General features: G+C 34.3%; 4 protein-coding genes across 5 annotated transcripts; 2 read left to right on the forward strand and 2 right to left on the reverse strand.

The window, feature by feature from the left end:
• Positions 1-650: 650 nt before the first annotated feature.
• LOC146902950 (protein BIG GRAIN 1-like B) lies at positions 651-3,666 on the reverse strand. The gene has a single exon (XM_085735750.1). The coding sequence runs from the start codon at positions 1,948-1,950 to the stop codon at positions 910-912; it is 1,041 nt and encodes a 346-aa protein (XP_085591876.1). The 5' UTR covers positions 1,951-3,666; the 3' UTR covers positions 651-909.
• A 1,609-nt stretch (positions 3,667-5,275) lies between these two features.
• WAV2 (alpha/beta-Hydrolases superfamily protein) lies at positions 5,276-9,848 on the forward strand. 2 transcript variants are annotated; one of them, XM_085731427.1, is made up of 8 exons: positions 5,276-5,622; positions 6,216-6,251; positions 6,378-6,456; positions 6,595-6,649; positions 6,741-6,857; positions 8,568-8,732; positions 8,956-9,199; positions 9,490-9,848. In XM_085731427.1, exons 1-8 carry the CDS (start codon positions 5,385-5,387, stop codon positions 9,504-9,506), a joined length of 951 nt encoding a protein of 316 aa, XP_085587553.1. In that variant the 5' UTR covers positions 5,276-5,384; the 3' UTR covers positions 9,507-9,848. The 2 variants fall into 2 exon arrangements, with proteins under 2 accessions (XP_085587553.1, XP_085587552.1); XM_085731426.1 differs by having other exon boundaries at positions 9,564-9,848.
• A 419-nt stretch (positions 9,849-10,267) lies between these two features.
• Positions 10,268-14,192, reverse strand: LOC146902952 (protein PLASTID MOVEMENT IMPAIRED 1-RELATED 1-like). The gene is made up of 3 exons (XM_085731425.1): positions 13,920-14,192; positions 11,677-13,769; positions 10,268-11,576 (listed from the first exon to the last, which is right to left on the reverse strand). Exons 2-3 carry the CDS (start codon positions 13,764-13,766, stop codon positions 10,418-10,420), a joined length of 3,249 nt encoding a protein of 1,082 aa, XP_085587551.1. The 5' UTR covers positions 13,767-13,769; positions 13,920-14,192; the 3' UTR covers positions 10,268-10,417.
• A 1,864-nt stretch (positions 14,193-16,056) lies between these two features.
• LOC146902953 (uncharacterized) lies at positions 16,057-18,057 on the forward strand. Its single transcript, XM_085737183.1, has 4 exons — positions 16,057-16,205; positions 16,311-16,671; positions 16,804-17,439; positions 17,998-18,057. Exons 1-4 carry the CDS (start codon positions 16,057-16,059, stop codon positions 18,055-18,057), a joined length of 1,206 nt encoding a protein of 401 aa, XP_085593309.1.
• Positions 18,058-20,753: the final 2,696 nt, after the last annotated feature.

Consider the following 20,753-nt stretch of genomic DNA (forward strand, 5'->3'; position numbering starts at 1 on the left):
TGTCGCACGAGGCCATGTGCTAAGCCAGTGAAAAAGTATAAGCTTTTTTAACTTTTCAATTTTTATCGGGTAGAAAATGAAAATTAGAATCTACTTTTTCTTTTCTCTTTTCAGTTTGTCTTTGAAAAATTGTGCAAGTAAATGTGAGAGGCTTCCCACTTCATTGCTTCTACCTATCCATCTCTCTCTTTGAACTTGGATCTATTTTATGCTTGTTTGGAACTGCGGCAGCTTCATCAAAATTGCGGTGAAATACCATGTTGAAGTAGAAGCTTGAACTTGGAGCTTTTATAAAGTTGTGGTGGAACAGATTTTAAAGGCGAGTATGAAAACCCTAATGCAGATTCAATCAGATACTTTCCCTCTCTTTCTAACACGACAAATTCTTGAAGTCGTCGTCTCACGTTCGATCTTTCATCACATCAAGGACAATTAAATCATATTAAGGAGTGTAAAATTTGTATGTTTGTTAACTATATATACTCAAAATTCAATTACTTTGATTGTGCCATTATGAGATGCATGAAATCCAAATCTCAAAAGTACACATAGGTTGTAAGGAGAAAGTTTGTCTAAAGTGAGTAATTCACTTTTGTGAGTAAATTAAATTGTTAATAAACAAAATTAGTTGAAATTATACACACACATAATAAATCATAAATAATGATATGAGACAAACTCATGTTAGTTGCATCCAATTCAACACAAAATTTGTGAAACAAAAAATGAACACTTCTACTAGCATGCATAGAAGCCTATAACACAATCTAATCTAATTTATCTAAATAATGAATAAAGGATTAAGGTAACATGAAATAAATTTCCTTGCAAAATAGAACAATGAATTGAATCCCCCAAAACTTAATGAAAATAATTACAATTGATTTATTCTAACAAAACTACAACAAATTAACACAAACCATTAGCAATGGCCTTATTGATTTCTAAATTGGTAGTTTCATAAACTGGAAGCTCTTCCTGATACCTTCCACCTCCAACAAGATGATCAAGCTCAAACAAATCCGAACTCGAACAACTCAAAGCATTATCATCTTCATCGTCTTCATCTTCACCATTATCATAAAACCTTTCTTTAGCCATAACAACCGTGTTAATATTCTTCAGCTCATTAACCGAAGAATTTCTCGTAATCTTTCGAACAGTACTAGGTTGATGTTGTTGTTCAGAATCCTCACCTAGGATTACGCTAACAGGATAGAATCTAACGGATCTTTTAACACCATTGTTTGCTTTTGAAGGTGTTTTGCTCATGCAAGACCTTCTAGAATATGAAGAAACCGAGGAAGAAAAACAAGGTGACTTTGATTTATGATCAAAACTAACATCTTCAACAGCACCAACGTAACACATTTTAGCTTTCTTCACATTGTGAGAATTGAAAATGGAGCTAAGAAATGTAGCTAGTCTACTCCCTGGTGAAATGGGTTGCTTCACTTTTTGATTCAACTCGCCATAGATTTTCAAAGCTCTCAACTTTGTTCTTGTAAAACCATCTTCCCAAACTTGTTGCTTCTTCTTCTCCTTCTTCTTCTGTTGTTTCTCTGAATTGCTATGATGAATTGGATTCATATGTTTCTGGGGTGGATTGTATTTGGTTCTTGATCTTTGTTTGTTGTAAGATGAATCTGTTTCTGAGGATGAAAATATTCCACCAGAGCTACATTCTGAGGAGCTTGAACTCGAGTTTTTCTCCATCCAATCTTCTATCATCACGGCTTGACGAAGATTCATTCTCTGCTTGGAACTGACACTTTTTTCATTGAATTTGACGTGTTTTATAGGTTGATTGTAGAGACATGGTTGGTTGTTTACATGATCAACAAAATCGGTTTTGGATTCGTCGATAGAATGATCAATGGTGTCAAGAAGAATGGAGGAGAAAGAAGGAGTTCTTCTCCTTTGTGGATAAGATCTCTCTCTACTATGCATTTTAGTGTGTTTGCAATGTTTTTGAAAGTTTATGTGAGAAATGCAAATTTATATAAGGGAAATAAAAGAAAGAATAATTGAGAAAGTGTGTGTGCGTGTGAGTGTGTAATGAAAGATGAGAACAATGAAATTTAGTTTAAGGTGGTAAATTAAAAAGCTGTGGTAATGTCTGCTATGAGAGTATCAAGTTTGATTAAAAAAGAATGCAAGTTGATCGTGTGAGAAACAGAGGAAGATGCGTGAGATTTGAGTGTGTGAGAGAAGAAATAGAGAAAGGAGAATTTTATAATAAGAGGTGAGTGACAGAGTTGGTTGGGATTATGTCTTCATGTGTTTGTATTTACATCAACATGTATAGTTGTTTCTAGTATAAATGAACAGCTTTCGGTGAACATTTTAAAACATAGTAATTAACAAGTGTGTGATCAAAACGCACTCTAAATCTAATCTAATTTGTACAAAAGAAAGAAGAAAAAACACACTCTAACACGCTCTTTTATTTGAGTGTGAAAATTATGTCGATCCTACCATTTTGGAGCTCACTTCTAAAATGGCGAGACTTTAGATACTTTTTCAGCGTTGATATTCATCCCGAACAACTTTATCCCGAACTTATCCCGAAAAACGTTTTATCCAATTAAATTTCTCCTAGCCCGGAAAACAATGGAATGCACGTGGTGTAACCAAAGAAGGATATCTAGTAAATACAAGGTCGTGAAACTGTCGCGAGATTAACCTTCGTGATAACTAGCAATTTTCATACTTTTTTGTGTTCTAAAAGAATCCGAAAGTAACAATTTTGTATTGATAAAACCATGTCTTAACGTTAAAGAAATGAAATCATCTCAAAATAACTTCTAAAAAATTAAATGTACAACTTTAAAACGTATATTTTTATGCTGAGTTTATTATCAAGTATTCTTGCGACACAAGTTAGCATTTGCACAAAATTAATAATGTGAAATTAAAAAGGTAAATGAGATTAAGAATAAGATAAAGGATATTGATTAGTATTGATACAGATGTAGTGTAAATGAGTATAAGAAGAGTATGACATGCTTGAATTTGAAGAATAATGCATGCGAGTATTAAAAATTTATAAAAGACGCACTCACTGACTGGGGTTGGATGTAAAAGAGCAAAGTGTAACTACCGCGCGTGCGGGTGTTCTTTTCAGAATTCAGATTTCAGATCACACGCACCCCACACATTTATACACCAATTATTACATTCACTAGCTTTATACTAGCACGTGAATTCACTCCCTTTTGCCTTGAATATAAACAGTGGCAGGCAGAGCAAACGTTAAAATGAGCTTCATCTGTTAAGTTAAACGGAGAATGTTAACTAGTGCCCTAAAGGCAATGGTTAAGCATCTAAAATAAGTAAGTTTTTATGGAAAAGTTGTGCGATTATTACTTTATCAAAAGTAACATCTTATATTTCCAAGACAAAATTTCTAATTGTAGATTCCTTAACCATTTTGCCCTGAGGGCAATAGTTAGCAAGACCCTAAGTTAATTAAATAGTAGGAAGTATATAACAAACTTTTATGATATTGAATGATTTTTGGTGTTATGTTTTTAAACAACATGTATGTGGAATAAAAAGTTGTGTCTTAATTTAGTGAGAGACAAAAATTTCATTTTTTGTCATGTCTTTTACTTTCACTTTAACATGTCTCTGAAACAGTTTTACAAATCAAATATTGTACAACTGAAGTTATTATGTTATGTGCTTACTTCATAATTTAGCACATTAAATGCACCCGAAAGTTGTTAAATGGTCTGACTCAGCTCACCTCAACTCAATGAACCAGCACATACTCCCCGTCCTTAATTGTAAGATTTTAAATATAAGACTGTCTACAAATTTCTAAATGCAATTATTATTCTTTTTTCAACATTTGATTTAAGTCACGTTGGCTTTGTACCTACATGACTTAACTAACCTTGGCTCAGGTCACATTTTAGGAGGTTCACATGGGAGGGAGCAATTCCTTTTGGGAGAAGAGCAATTTTCAACATGTAGACCCATCAAGCCTTACCTATCTTGAAAGCTCTAGTAAGCATCTCTCTCTTTTAATATATGATATGATATGATTATTATACTTCTTAGACCGGTGTAACTAATGTACAATTTCTCATTGGAAAATGTTAACGAGTGCCCCCGGGCACTGGTTAAGGAAGCTAAAAGAAGAAAGTGAAAGTCAAAAAAGACACTTTTTAATCTTTTAATGCATTGATTACACATCTTCCAAGACAAATATTATTATATTTACTTCCTTAACCAGTGCCCCGGGGGCACTGGTTAACAAGACCCTTTCTCATTTTATTGATATCATATCTACAATTTCTTATCATGCTATATTTGAAATACATTACTTCTATTATTTTTGCTTTTAAACTATATTATCTTTAATTTAATGATCATTAAATTAAAGATAATATAGTTTAAAAGCAAAAATAATACTAGTTTAAAAGCAATATCAGGATCATTAATATTACTAAAGTTTGAGGCAAATCGCCAGTCATATTACCAAGAAGTGCATATGCTCCCAGCTCCTCTAAGTAAAACTCGAATTATTACCAATTCTAGCATATGCAGAAAATATTTGACTTTGAGAACTTAAGTCACCAAAGAGTGAGGATTGACAATAACTTTTCAAGCTTGATTGACTAACATAGATAGATTAAAAGCATATAAATGTTTAAATCTCATACCTCCAGACTGCTTCGATATATAGAGTTTGTCCCAGGATAAAGAGTTCATCATCACCAAGAGATTGAGGGATTAAGAAAATGCTCATCGTATAAATTGAAATTGATTGAAGCACATGAGATCTTCTCTACCAACGCGTGACAAAGCTTTACTCTTCCAAGAAGTTATTTTTTGCCAAATCTTATCCTTGATGAAATTAAAGACCGATTTTTTTGCTCCTTTCAATCATGGACGACAACCCCCCAAATACTTTCCAATGCCAAAAGTAGTGTTGACATCCAAGACATTAGCAACACCATTTTTCAGCTGGTCTTCGACGACGTTCTGATTAAAGAAAACTTTGAATTTCTTGAAATTAATCACTCCATTCGTCCTTAGGTATAAGATTTTTTTTATAAAAAATAAACGGGTCTCTAAATATAATAAAATCCTCTACCAAATTCAAGAGGAAGAGCCCTTATTAATTTTGTTAAAATATTTTTTTTATGTGAATTAAAAAGGGTATTTGTGGAAGAAGGAAAAGAAGATGAGTGAAACGCAACACAGGCAGCCCCACATCTTGACTTTTGGTACTACAGTCTCACCCGATTCGTATTCATGAAACAATCTCATTGGTTCGGTGTTTCCCAAGAAATCCCCTAATTCATTTCAATTTCCGCTTAATCCAAACGCGCTTAATTCTTCTTCGAATCATCTCAACACAAACAAAACAAATGGTTTCGTACATGAACATCTTACTCTACGGCGTCGGAGGCTTAGTCGTCGCCGGCATGGCATTGCTCGTCGCGTTTCAGGAGAAGCTTGTTTACGTTCCGGTGTTACCAGGTCTCACCAAATCCTACGCTATCACTCCTTCTCGTCTCAGACTCACCTATGAAGATATCTGGTTCTCTGCTTCTGACGGTGTTCGTCTTCATGCTTGGTTCATTAAGCTTTTTCCTGATACCAGAGGTTTATTTTTGTTTTCAATTTTCCTCAATTTTGGTTATTTGGGCTTTCATTTCTATGAATTGTTTAGATCGAAAGAGAATAGCGTAGAGTTTGTTGTGGATTCAATGTTTTAAGCACTATGATGGTTGAATTGAGGTTTCTTCATTCAAGAGTGTAAAATAGTATGTGTGAGGGGTTCTTTCTATAGTACCTAAATTGAAGTTTGAAATTCCAAAAAAAATGTCTTTTTTAGGAACCCAATAATTGAATTGAAATGAATTAACAATTTTATTGAAAAAACTCTCCTCAAGGGTTTCCCTAGTCTTCTGTAAATAATTTCGTGGACTTAACTGAGTAATTAAATTAAACAAAGACACATTTGAGGACTAAACTAGGAAACATAACACACATTCAGAGATGTTTTTGTAATTTTGATAGATTTAGAGACTACAGTGACAACGCCGGCCTCACACATTTAAGGACGAAAATGGTTGTTTACTCGAGTAAATATTAGTTGGTGTTGCTGATTTGCTATGAAAATTGAAAACGGTAGTTTATGTATGTATATGTATGTTGTTCTAATGCAGTTCTTCTTTCTTATTTTGTATTGGCAGGTCCAACCATTTTGTTTTTTCAAGAAAATGCTGGAAGTATCCTGGTTGTTGTAGATATTACAATGTTAGGGGTTAGGTTGTGATTGTTATTTCATTTTATTTTATCTATCTTTACTTGATCAGGTTCAATTTCTTTTGAAGGCCTTGACTACTAACTTTTAGATATTGCCCATCGCCTAGAAATGGTTCGCATAATGTTGCAGCAGTTACAATGCAATGTTTTCTTGCTTTCTTACAGAGGGTATGTATCTTCCTTGACACCTTAAGCTTTTGATTTTTCATATACAGCACTCTGGTATCAGATTCATGCATTTGAATGAAATCCACATGTCACCTTATGACTGAGTTGGCTCTAAGGTATCATCATTTGATTTTACAGTTACGGAGCAAGTGAGGGCTATCCTTCTCAGAAAGGAATTACTAAGGATGCTCAGGTATGCTGTTTGATTCATATCCTTGTGTGTTATTGGTCTTCAGACCTTTTTATTGGAATTTTCTTCAATTTTATTACCTCATTGTGCCCAGGCTGCATTGGATCATCTTTCTCAGAGGTCTGATATTGATACATCTAGAATAGTTGTATTTGGACGGTCACTTGGGGGTGCAGTTGGAGCTGTACTAACAAGAAATAACCCTGACAAGGTACCTCCGGTATACTATGTATATTATTGGTTTTCAATTTTCATGCTGTGCTTGGAGAAAAATAAATTGATAGTTTTTTGCATTTAAGTTGTCTCCCTGGTTTATAGTCTGAAGACAGATATTGAATTAATACCGCATGCATTATATGTAGCTAGTTCCTTAAGTGAAGGCATATAGCAAGGCTGTATAATGTAGCTCCAAATTTCTAGTTTTCCAAGGTTTCTCTTGTTGTAGATAGATAACTCAATTAATGATTCTAAACATAATGTGAGAAAATAATTTTGAACTTGTTGAATCAATCTTGTTTTAGATATTGAGTGTGCCAATTTTATGGCTCTCCCCCTGCTACACATGCCTTAAAAAATATGTTCCTATTAGGATTGTAGATTTGTTTGTGTAGCTTTGCTTTTAAAGCAAATCAGTGCTATCAATCAATTCCTTGAATAATAGCATGGAAAGAAATTTACAAGCTTTTGTTCATTGCTCTTATGTGTTGGAAAATTATATAGGAATCCCTTCCTCGAGCAAATTTTCTTTGTCATGTTATACTTATATCGTAAAGCATGTTACTTACTAGCATTATTCTCTTGGGCTTCCGTATAGCATAAATAAGATTCTTCGCACAGGTTCTAAAGGGCCAATTTTGTATGCTGGTTTTGGAGAAGTATTGGCATGGTTTTCGTGTGTGTGCATTACGTAAAATCAAAGAGCTATGAAAATAGGGTGGTTACCGTCGTTATTGAGTTGGATCCAAATATGGTTTTTGATAGAACACTATGGCGTCATTTGATCCATGTAGCCGACCCCACTTAGTGGGATAAGGCTTGGTTGTTGTTGTTGTTGTACCGTCGTTATTGTTGTTGTTCCAATAACTTGTGCTCTTTAATGCCCACCAAGTGAGCTATGAAAATAGGGTGCCGTCGTTATTGTTGTTGTTCCAATAACTTGTGCTCTTTAATGCCCACCAAGTGCTTTACATGAAGAAATTTCTCTGAAAACACACATGGATTTTCTTTTGCAGAACAGATCATGAACTCTCACCATTATTGTTATTGACATTACTGTTAATTTTCGTGTAAAAAAAAAAAAAAAATTACTAATTTTCTCATGTTATGAGTCACCTCTTTCAACAACTTATGATTTAACTTTTGTGTATCTTGCTTTCTTGTCTTGGAGAATAGCTGAAACTGCATTGAATTGATTCCGCGAATCAAAATCTTTTCTTTGGATTCTCTCTTAAGGACAAGTTTGTGTGCGAGGGTGCATCGATGTTCTATTTTTGTTTTTAATTAATCTGGACCACAGATTAAATTTGATGGTGTATTTTTCCTGCTCACTTTAGAAGCCTCACCTTAGAAGCCACCTGAAAATAGACTCCAATATTTTGTTTTCAAAATAATTCCAGATTATTTTCCTTGCTTTGGTATGGAAAGTTCTCATTGATCGCTTTGATGTGTATTTATTGAAGTGAGACTTCAAGCTGAGGCTTTTAACTGTAAGGTGTTCCAAGCTTTCTTATTTTGGCAACTTTTTTACATAGAAATATTTTTGAAATTAAAACTAATTTAGGGCGAATAGTCAAAATGAAGACTGGACTGGCGCAATCTTCTGGTCAGAAATTTAGCCAGGAATCTCTGTATTGTTATTCTCGGAAACCATATGGTTGTAAACCTTTAATCTACAATTTTTGTTGACCTTTCTGCATTTTAGGTTGCTGGACTGATACTTGAAAACACTTTTACATCTATATTGGATATGGCTGGAGTTTTGTTACCCTTTTTGAAGTGGTTTATTGGAGGTAGCGGTACAAAAGGTCCTAAGCTACTCAATTGTGTTGTACGTTCTCCATGGAGTACTATTGATGTCGTTGGAGAGGTGAGGGATGATGGATAACTCTTACCGAATTCTGCCCTTTATTTTTCTGCTCCTCTGATTAGGATTACGTCACTTGGGCATAATGAATTAGATTTTATACATTCAATGCATAGATAATTGACTTTTAAGTATATTAATTTTAATCTTTTAATTTATTTTTTGTCTCTAGAAAGGAAGTATGCAATGTCTGAGCATTACCTTTTTATTACTGGTTTAATTGCAGATTAAGCAGCCTATCCTTTTTCTTTCTGGATTGCAAGATGAGATGGTCCCCGCATCACATATGCAAATGCTATATGCTAAGGCAGCTGCTCGTAATAATCGGTGTCTCTTTGTTGAGTTTCCCACTGGCATGCATATGGATACTTGGCTAGCTGGTGGTGATCAGTACTGGAGAACAATTCAACAGTTTCTTGAACAACATGCTCCAGAGAAAAACGAAGACAGATCATCCCAAAATGGAAATGGTAATTTATAATTTTTTCAAGCCGTGTTTCAAAACTGAAATGGATGGGTTAAAAAAGTGGAGTAGCTTCTGCTTAATTAATTGCATACATTTTATACAACTTTTGTATTTTTTGGTGTGGTTTTCTTTCTTTTTTGTCCGTTCATTTTCTTACAGGACATCATTAATTCTCACAAACTTCATCTAGCCATTGTTGTGATAGTTTCTTGTCCCCTTTTTAGTTCTATCTGCTGACAATCTCCTTTGATGCTCTTGCTCATTTCTTAATTGATGTTTTAATAATGCTGCCAGATGCCGGGGCAAGGTGATTGGCTGACATTAGATTATTGCAATGATACTAATTGGCTAACTAAGGATTCAAACAGTTGCAGCCCGTAAGAGCCCTCTGTGAAAAGATGCTTCCTGCTGGGACATGCCGCGCCACTGCAGGCTATTTCATTGAACAATTTTGGTTGGATTGTGGTTTTCAGAACTTGAAAGATGCCTAGACAATTTGTGATTCCTTTTGCTATACTGTACATCTACATTCTGGATGCCTAATCAAATTTGACAAGTGTCTTGTAGAATAATAATTTTTTAAAGCCATATATACATGTGTATGTACCGTTTTATGCTGTTATTAAAGAATGGGTTCATGTCTTTCCTACTAATTCAAGCCGAGACAGTGATATCGATTTCTGTCTGTAGATTTTGTGACTTTTTTTTTTCTTTCTTCAATTCTCTATATGGAAAATTTGTATGCGAGGCTTGATGCATTATATTTTGTGGTGAGGACTTGAACTGCTATGTCAATGACATTGGCATATCTGAGTTAGCATCGTGTTAACTTGTGCTGTAGACAAGTTTAAATTTTCTTGAAAGTATTGGCCTATAATAAAAATAAAAAAACCGCTGTAGATTGGTGAGAAATTAATTAATATATGTATCAAGTCTCATGAACCAAGTCTGGAACGCGTGCCTACGTAAGAAAATATGGCTACATCTACATTCTACAGTTGAATCAAATTTGTATTTTTTTTTTCTGGATACTTCACCTTGTTTTTTTCACATAACTATGAGTCCAGACGAGTTCTGAATCAAATGGCTAATTCAAGCATTTTTTTTATTTTTTATTTTTGGGTACAATTCAAGCAGTTTCTTCAAACACTGCATCTCACAAGGATACGCCCTTTTCTGATAAAAAAAAAAAAAGAAAAGAAAAAGCACCTACATTCACTAGTCAACGTATTCTTATAGATTCATTTGGTATAATGATATCGGGATTTCTTATATGAGGATTTAGTGCTCCCAATTCCTTCCATTTTGCAACAGTGCCATAAATACGAGACGACATGCTCCACAATGTATCTCTAGGTTGTACCTTTGTGTTGGTGACTTCAGCACCAAATTTAGAAGCAACCTTAGACTTCATCAATGGATTCATATTGCTCTTGCTCATTCCATTAGCAATTAACCAACGAGAACCAGACTGTTGCTTACTTGATGCACCCCAAAGCTTCTTTTTGTGTGACTTAATCTTAAGACCTGCAACATGAACTTCTGTAATTCTGAACTGAGCAATGTCACTTTCTTGACCACTTCTCTCCTCTTTGTTGTCTTTCATCTCTGCCTTTTGTATTTCACACTCATCATCCTCGTCACTATTGTTCCCAACCTGAGACACATTCGAGCAAATCTTTTGCTTTGGTGGGACTAACACTCTCTCGACTTGTATAAGAGCTAGCGTTCGTGTTCCAACAGGCTCATAATTTCTCAAAGGATCGCGAAGTTGCACCATTAACGCCACAGTGAAATTATTTCCAAGCAAACCACATTTCCTGCCATGACTTTTACCTTGTTTCTTCCTTCCCTTTGAACACTCACGGATTACGTCGAAAGAGTTGGCATGATGGGCAGCAAGAAGTTTGCAAGTATGCTCACTGATATCATCTATATCATCAATCTCACCTGAATCCAGTCTCATCCAATCATCAAGAGTTAATGATAATCCCATTATCTCATCAACTTCATCGCTACTGTCTTTGATATCCAACAACGGCAGAGCAGCAGCTCCATCTAGGCCCAGAGAAGCTCCAATGTTAACCCCCTTGGCTTGGAGACCAGAAAGATCTCTAAAGGATTGTCCAATGATGTCTGATGGCGCATCTTCATCCGACATCCCAGATTGTATTTTTAAACCCTCCATTGAAAGTGCTTCAATTTTATCCATGGCCAAAGGAGCAAGATCTTCCAATGAATAAAAACTCGAACCTCCCTGGTTACCAATTGAACTTGAAGTTAATTCATCAGACTTCAGTTCGGATGATGATCCTTTCAAGCCCCTTTGCATACAAGTAGAGCCTTTCTGTGTCACCAAATCATGCTGCAAATGGCATTGCCTATATAAAGCCATGTATATTTGATCAGTCAGGGAAAAAAATTAAAGGAATAACTATTCATAATCCAACAAAGTTTACTGATAAAAAAGCATAAACAAACCTGTCTTTTCCCTCTAAGCTTGGCATAGCTTCCCATAATATTTCATGCATTGTCTTCCCTGTGATATCTTCCAGAGGCATAAACTTGTTCGCCTGCATTGTAAGCTTTTCAACTCCGACTGATGCCAAATATTGCAAAGTCTCCATTAACCCTGAACCCATTTCTGCAGGCATAACAACAGGGTTGGAAACCTGCATGATCAAGTTTCCACCACTTTTGGCATTCATAAAAAGTGAAGGATTCATAGACCTTAGAAATCCCCCATCTTTTGTTTGGATGAAAGGACCAAACCCTTCTGCCAGAGGAGGTAATCTAGGAGGCTCTTCAGGTAGTTCATGCATTGGACTTCCAAAACCAGCAAAGCCTTTTGTTGGAGAATGCTGAAAAGCCTCCTCATTCAAACCCCATTCGCGCATTAAGGCTTCTGTTTCCAAGTCTTCTAGTATATGACCCTCCGGTTTGCTCTTCACATCCTCATCCTCAAATTTAAGCCCTTCCTGCAGATCGTGCAGCAACGATGGTGGCTTGATACCGGTAGAGAACTTCCACTGCTCAGATCCAAAAGAAGCACCATAATCACAATCTTCTTCTTCTTCTTCTTCATCATCATAACATGTGTCAGTATCAAATAAAGAGAAGCCCTCAGATTCAATGTCCTTCAAAAATTGTCTTAAAAGGCGCTCTCTCGGAGACTCGGGCTCACTTTCAGAACTAAAGCCTATTGGACTATCGTCTACACCTAGCACACTCAAGAATTCACTGGTAACTGATTCGGTGAAATCATCCAAGCTTTGTGACTTTCTGAACTTACTTTCAGATGTGACTTCCATAATTATAGGAGATTCCATTGCCACTGTCTCCAACTCTGAGACACAATTTAAAGCTGATTCTATTTCTTGCAGGAGAAGCTCTTTCGTGTATAAATCATCCTTTTTGTTAGAAACTTCATGTACCACAGTGCTTTCCTTAGAACTATCAACATTGGCTTCTACAATGGGTTCCTCCACTTTAACATGTTCATTTGATGAAAATTCAACACCCTGATCAACAACAGAAAATTCATCACATCCACATTCAACATAATTCTCTTTTACAGACACAGGTGTAAAAAAAGCATCTGGCTCAACTGTCACCAAGTTTTCTTGAAACACGTCAAATTTGATCGGCTCAAGATTCTCTTTTAGCACAAGTTCATCTTTCTTGTGCAGGGTACTGCATGTGTTTTCATCATCAAATTTCTTATTCAACACATCTGTTGAACTAGGTAGTGCAGATTTTGTTGATGTCAATACCTCATGAAGATCCTTGACCTCATCTACAACTCGAGAAGAATACTGACACAGATTTACATCCGTTTCACTCAAAGCCAAACAATTTTGCCTTGAAGTCAACACATTAGGCATAAAAGTATTGTTATCACCAATAACCATATACCCAAAACTCACATTCATGACAGCCCCTTTAGCCTTTCCGGACAATCTAAAACTCGTACTCCATTTCCCCGAATTCTTCTCCTCTTCAAGATCATCCAACGAAAGCGGAAGCAACCGTGTAATATCCAAACGGTGATTCCCTAAATCAAGTTCAGGAACACCAAGCACAGAAGCATAAATTGAAAAATGCTTAGACTCATACTTGGCAGAATTATGTGATCCACTTTTACTTCCAACAATTGAACAGGTATAATTCAAAATATCTTGAAACTTAGCAACCCCTTGAATCACTTTGGCCGGAGGGGTAACCAAATGTTCATCGCGCCGTTTCCAATGTACACAGAGGGTAGAATCATTGAAACTCAAAGGTAACCCTTCAATGAAATGGACTTGAAGAGAAAAACAACAATTGAATTTCTTATTCTTTGAAAGGGAAAGTGCCCTTAATGGCTTCTTCCAATTCCATATGGATTTTTTATCTTTTTTCAAATTATTACCTTCTTTTTCAGGTTTTGGATCATTGTTCTTGGATTTTGATGATGATGATGTTGATGTTGAATTCACAGAAAAGCTTTTTTCCAGGTATAGATTTTTTCTTATAGTTTCAACATCTTTTAACAAATCTTCTTCACCACCACCTTTAACTTTGCGCAACATTATCTATTTTGAAGGATTCAAATCAAACAAAACAAAACAGAACAGAAAAATCAAAACATCATTAAAAAAACAAAGACAATCATACATAGCATGTTATACATGAATAAATTGTATCAAGGAAGGGAAAAAAAAAAAGGAATAAGGATGAATTACCGTGTAGCGTTGGAAAACATGAGAAGAATGAAGATTCGAAATTGAAACTCGGTAACTGAAATGATGAAGATTCAAAATAACGAAACCGTAATAAGGAGTTATGATGAGATTATAGTTCGTTAATTGTTGTTATTAATTAAGGAATAAAATAGTAACATGTTGTTTGTTGTTGTTGTTGTTTGTTCCCCCAATCTCTCTCTCTCTCTCTCTCTCTCTCTCTCTCTCTCTCTCTCTCTCTCTCATTTGAATTTCTTTCTAACGGGCAACATTTTTGTTTCAATTTTATTTATCACCTTTTTATCTATCCACAGCTATCATTATTTTTTTTAGGGTTAATTATGTGTTTGGTCCCAATAAATATACCAACTTTTTGTTTTAGTCCCTCTAAAATTTTCTTTCAACTTTTAGTCCCTATAAAATTTTCAATCACTACTTTTGGTCCCTATTTTTAAGTTAAATTTTGTATTTTTTTTAATAAAATTGTGCAGAAATGTGTAGAATATTGTAAAAAAAAATCACCCAAAAAATTAGAATTTTTTAACAAAACATAAATTAATTATGAATTTTTAACCGTCAAACATATAAAAATTCATATTAAATTCATGTTTTGTTAAAAAATTCTAATTTTTTTTGGGAGAGATTCTTATAATATTATGAATTTTTCTGCAAAATTTTATTCAAAAATATGTATTCTACATATGAGTTTACTTTAAAAGAGGGACCAAAAGTGAAGATGGAAAATTTTATAGGGACTAAAAGTTGAAGGAAAAATTTAGAGGGACTAAAACGAAAAGTTGGTATATTTATAGGGACCAAAAACATATTTAACCCTTTTAATCGGGTATTTATGCGTGCAACCGACTAATTTCTCGAGTCTGATAAGACTACGAACAATGGTAAAGTTTTTATCAAAGAAATTTAACATTGTTGCATTTTTAAATATGAATTCAAATTTAAGATATTTTATTAAGTCGAAGGACATTATCTTATCATTTCATTCAAATGTTCTTTAGATTTTTTTAATAATTTTTTAATTGTTATTGTTTCTATTTATTTATGCAATTATTGATGCACGTCCATTTCACTCAGGGCTGGCCCATAGCCCGTCGAGGCGGGGCTATGACACCGGGCCTCGATTTTTTGGGGGCCCAAAATATTTTTTGTTGATATGCAAGGCCATAAAAAATACTTTATATATGTTCAATGTTGTGTACATGACAAAGAAAGTTCCATAGTCTAGCGATTGTCTCTGTGAATTTTTGCTTCGCTCACCTGGGTTCGTTCAAGCCCCAGCAGACTCCTTTTTAATAAATTTAGTCTTTTTTTTCTTCATATATATATATATATATATTTTTTTCCCTATATAGTGTACCTCAATTTTTTTTAGACCATCAATTTTTTGTGTGCTTCTTTTTGGGGGCCAATATCTTAAATTATAACGGGGTCTCTAAATTGTTTAAGACGGCCCTGATTTCACTACTATTCTCGTTTGTTTGCCAACCTTAAAATGCTATTTGTGGATTCTTATGGTTATGTTCCTTGGTGTTTTTCATCATTATTATATTTTTTTTTTATTTTAGACAAAGTGATAAACACCGTTGAATTATATTAAGATTTCATGTTGTATTACCGATTTAATGTTGAATACTTTTATTTTTAGCTTCTAAAAATATTACTTAAGACGCAAGGTTTATCTTGCATGAAAATTCCATATTCTTTTCGTGCCTCTTAGCATTAATTAAGAATTTCAGACTTTAAACTTCATTGGCCTTTGTAATACTTTTAAGTCGTTTTGATTATCAGATAAGCTTGTAAATACTTATTTTTCTATATTCCAAAATGTTGATTATTTATTTTCTTGAAAAAAAAAATATTATTAATTAATGAACAATAATCGATCATTAGGTACAATTATAACCAGCGCTATAAAGTATTATAAAGTAGTTTAATTCATATATCCGATTATACTTAATGAGATAAAACTTGTTGTTTTCTATTTAAAAGATAGTTTAACTCGAAGTTAAAATAAATTAGATGTTGATTGTCCACTCAATTGTTGATCATATAGTAAATTCAAATGGTTAAAGTTGAGGAGATGCTTTGAAACACATGCTAATCTCAAATATCCTACTAATGGATGGCATGGGAACGCGTAGCATGCCCCAAAGAATTTGGTGGAATGGGGTTTAGGAATTTCAAAGCTTTTAATCTCGCTATGGTAGCAAAGCAAGGATGGAGTTTTATGTCTAAACCTGAATCTCTGGTTGCTAGAGTTTTTAAATCGAGGTACTTTCCCCGTTCTTCATTTTTGGGTGCTAAACTCGGTAATAACCCGAGCTTTGCATGGCGGAGTATTTGGAATTCGTGTCAGTTACTTTTATATGGATGTAGGTGGACAGTTGGAAATGGGCAGCATATCAGCGTGATGAACGATCCATGGGTTCGAGGTGTTCAAGGTAGCTGGATTCAATCCCCACAAAGCCAAGGTGTGCATGGTTTGAGTGTATCTGATTTGATAGCTGCCGAGGAACGAGTTTGGGATATGGATAAGATTGAATCTTTGTTTCCAGATGATATGGTGCAAGCTATTCTCGACACACCATTGTTTGTGGAAGTTCAGAAAGATAGAATAGCATGGATGATGGAACGTAATGGGAGGTATACTGTTAAGAGTGGTTATAAACTGGCTATGATGGAGTTGCTACATACTGATCGATTCCATGTTGAAGGAGAGTGGCATAAAATCTGGAAGGTGAATTCACCTCATAAAGCTCGTAATTTATTATGGAGGATTTGCAGATAGTGTGTTCCGACGCGTCTCCGATTACAATCACGACATGTACAATGTGAGATGATCTGTCCCTGTTGTAATACGACTGTTGAGGATGATTGGCATGCTTTTGTGGGTTGTACGGTGGCGCGTGAGAGTTGGTATTGGGCAGGGCTTTCGACTGTGCTGCAACCGCGAGCTGGAACTGTGAGTAGTTTGGCAGATTTTGTTTTTGATATATGTCGTTCAGAAAACCGAGACATTGCTGGTCGGGTGGCTTTACTTCTTTGGCAAATTTGGGCTGCACGTAATGATGTCATTTGGAATGATGCTCATCACACTTCAAAGAGCATTGGGAGGACAACACTAGATGCATGGCAGCAATGGCAAGAGGCTCATAAACACCATTCACCACCGGTTGTGCAACACGGGCATAATAGAGTGCAAGTTTGGGAGAAACCGACCAAGACGTGGTTGAAGTGCAATGTGGACGCCGCGTTCCATGACCGTAACCATATTACATCTTTTGCGTGTTGTTTTAGAGACTCCCCTGGGCAATTTATTCGGGCTCAAACGAAATGGCAGCGGGCAAATATGACCGTTTTGGAGGGGGAGGCAGTAGCCTTACTCGAGGCCCTTCACTTTGCTGATGCTAACAGATGGGACCGGGTTGTCTTCGAGTCCGACTCATCTACTCTAGTACAAGCTCTATCGTCTCCGGGCCATGGTGATTCGGAATTCTATTATATTGTTTCTAGTATTAGTTATCAGTTATCTATACATTTCAACTTCAATGTGAAGTTTGTTAGGAGACAAGCGAACATGATTGCTCATACTTTAGCTAGGGCGACATGTTCTTGGGCTAGTCACCGTATTTTTAATTCTTATCCTTCTTGTATTGAACATTGGTTGATTAATGATAATAGTTAAATTTGTTTCTATAAAAAAAATAGAAAGAAAAACATCAAGACCTTCAATAGGTCTTCCACATTCAAAATTGGTCCACGGAGTCATTGTTAACAATTCTCATTTGATAATATTCTATCATCATGTCTCTGCCACATCAATTATATACTTCAAAGTTGCACAAATTGGACGCTCATTCACGTCTAATTATTCATCATTTGTTGTTTTGATTTTTATTCACTATACTAAAAAATAATACATTTCTAACCAAAAAAAGTAATAATACATTTTTCTGTCGTAAAAAAAAAATTAACAATATTTAAAAAAAAATCACCACATTTGTTAATTTTTCTCAAATTTTCACTTTACAATTGTTTTGAATTTTTACTTTGCATTTTGTAGGCAGTGGCATTTGCAGCACGATTTGGTCACAGGGCAAGGTTTTTACTTTTGACTAACTAAAATCTTTGAAGATCCCCCTGGAAAAAAATTGATTTTTTTTTTGTTGACCATGTGGTTTCTAGGAGAAAAAAAGTCTTAATAATAGAGTTTGACGGCTAAGTATAGTTTAATCAATAATTATTCCATCTAGAAGATACTTTTAAGATTTGGAATAGTTTCTTTTTGGGTTAAATATGTTTTTAGTCCCTATAAATATACCAACTTTTCATTTTAGTCCCTCTAAAATTTTCCTTCAACTTTTAGTCCCTATAAAATTTTCAATCACTACTTTTGGTCCCTATTTTAAAGTAAACTCATATGTAGAATTCATATTTTTGAATAAAATTTTGCAGAAAAATTCATAATATTATAAGAATCTCTCCAAAAAAAAAATTAGAATTTTTTAGCAAAACATGAATTTAATAGGAATTTTTATATTTTTTATGGTTAAATATTCATATTAAATTTATGTTTTGTTAAAAAATTCTAATTTTTTTTGGGAAAGATTTTTAAAATATTCTACACATTTCTGCACAATTTTATTAAAAAATACAAAAATTAACTTTAAAATAGGGACCAAAAGTAGTGATTGAAAATTTTATAGGGACTAAGAGTTGAAGGAAAATTTTAGAGGGACTAAAACAAAAAATTGGTATATTTATAGGGACTAAAAACATATTTAACCCTTTCTTTTTTTCCTTTTTGAAGAGAGATATGGAATAATTATCCGCCTCAATTTATTCTTGTATTGATGGCTGATATTGTAGGCATCATCACTCACCCGCAAGCTTAATTTTCTTTTCTTGTCAGTTTTCTTTTCTTGTTTTTTAAATCTCCATCTAAAAAAAATACAGTATACACATGTTTAAATTTTTAACATAATTCAGTAAGCAATACGGCTTTTAAATTTTAATATAATCATTACTACATAGTAAGCAATACGGCTTTTAAATTTTAATATAATCATTACTACATTATAGTTGATATGCTTATCAAGGTGACTTTAAATTTTCAATATAATATCAATTAGTTCTATAAATTGTACTCTCAAATTAATATTATATGCATTTTCTTAAAGGAAAAGTGCTTATAGCACTTCATTATCAAATCGATAATACAGTGTGGAATCTCAATATAAATTCTGTAGCTACCTCAAAATGTGGTTACCCGCACTAAAGCATGAACAACCTCATTTACTTATTGTCTTCTAATAAACTTGACACAAGAGTTTGTTAAAGTTATATGCATAATTTATAATGAGAAATGATATTTGTACAACCACTTTATGACAACTTTTTGACAACCTTCTCTCTCATACTCACATTATATTCTTATTCTTTCTTTTCCTTTTTCTTTCTCCATTGTTTTTGACCAATGAAAAGAGAGAGAAATGAAGTTGTCACAAGAGTTGTCTCAAATGGATGTTCAAATATCACTACTCTTTATAATTCATCATATTTTCTTTTGATTTATGATTATAGTGAACGCATTGATGTTTGATAAAGATAATTTGGTTCTATCCAAAAATAGTAATAAAGTTAATTTGATAAAATTATTTTTTATTATGAGCAAATTGAGAAAATATATATGATACATGTACATTGGTATCTAAGGTAGACAATACTCTCTCTCTGTTCCAAAAGAATACAGACCAATTAGTCTATGTAATGCTACATGTACATTGGCATCTAATGTACTAACTTGTTCGAACTCTGTCTCTAACTCATTAGAGAATCGAGAAACAACGAAAATATGTGTATGAATGAGAAGAAGGATAAGGATTAAATAAGGAACTCTCTCATATATGTGTCGATATTCAACGGTGACGCATTATTTTGATCCAAAATATCTTCGCACATGTGCACGAAAAAATTATGTAAGGACTTATAGAATTCCATTGTGAAAGACACCCCACTTATTCACCTTATAAGGTGAATTCTAGCCACTAGTGTAACACCCCGTTTTTCCCAACATAAAAATTTCATTTAAATCAGAGTATTTTAAATCATAACGGAATGTCACATACTTCTTGAAAATCATAAAAATGAATAATAAGAATTATCTCTTAATATTTAACATCAAAAATCTAAAATCATGCAGCGGAAAATAGTTCAACATACTAAAAGTCTTGGCACGCAGGCCTAATCCGAAATCTCATAATTTTAGTTCGGCATTTATTCATAAAAAGTTCATAAAGACACGTAAGGAACAGAAGTAAAAGCAAGCCCCCATGCCGTTACGTATCAGAGCACCTAGACAAAATGTGAGGAGTCCACTCACGTACGCCTTTAGTCTTTATTACCTGCAAGTTACCCATACGAAGGGCAACATTTTCAAGCAGAAGGGGTGAGATTTCACAGTCAATAAATTAAGCATATAATTCATTAAAATGCATTTAGCAACATAAAACTTTATTAACATATCAAACATTTATCATTTAGCATACCATCATTTCATAATCGAATACCATCATCATATTTCATCATCATTAAATATCATGTTCAACTTAACACTTGACTCGACAACACGACTCAACTTAACAATGCAACTCTTATCAACTTAACAACTTAACAACTTTAAACCATCGTGAAACTTCTTGATATGCAAATGCATGTGGTACCATTCAGCAATGTAAATGAGCGTAATTAGGCTCTCGACATGTGAGCACAAAGGCTGCCGGGCCTAAAGCCCCCAACTTTAATGAGCACAAAGGCTGC

This window comes from Medicago sativa, chromosome 8 (genome assembly GCF_051527215.1).
Source record: "Medicago sativa cultivar Bolivia chromosome 8, Bolivia_mono, whole genome shotgun sequence".
Taxonomy (NCBI): Eukaryota; Viridiplantae; Streptophyta; class Magnoliopsida; order Fabales; family Fabaceae; genus Medicago; species Medicago sativa.

Coding starts and splice junctions, on each gene's coding strand:
- LOC146902950 (XM_085735750.1), bottom strand. CDS start 1,950: ATGCATAGTAGAGAGAGATCTTATCCACAAAGGAGAAGAACTCCTTCT.
- WAV2 (XM_085731426.1), top strand. CDS start 5,385: ATGGTTTCGTACATGAACATCTTACTCTACGGCGTCGGAGGCTTAGTC. Junction 6,252..6,377: donor TTTTCAAGAAAATGCTGGAA/GTATCCTGGTTG, acceptor ACTAACTTTTAG/ATATTGCCCATCGCCTAGAA. Junction 6,457..6,594: donor TTCTTGCTTTCTTACAGAGG/GTATGTATCTTC, acceptor TTGATTTTACAG/TTACGGAGCAAGTGAGGGCT.
- LOC146902952 (XM_085731425.1), bottom strand. CDS start 13,766: ATGTTGCGCAAAGTTAAAGGTGGTGGTGAAGAAGATTTGTTAAAAGAT. Junction 11,577..11,676: donor AGCTTAGAGGGAAAAGACAG/GTTTGTTTATGC, acceptor GGCTTTATATAG/GCAATGCCATTTGCAGCATG.
- LOC146902953 (XM_085737183.1), top strand. CDS start 16,057: ATGGCATGGGAACGCGTAGCATGCCCCAAAGAATTTGGTGGAATGGGG. Junction 16,672..16,803: donor AGTGGCATAAAATCTGGAAG/GTGAATTCACCT, acceptor ACGACTGTTGAG/GATGATTGGCATGCTTTTGT. Junction 17,440..17,997: donor ATTCGGAATTCTATTATATT/GTTTCTAGTATT, acceptor TGCATTTTGTAG/GCAGTGGCATTTGCAGCACG.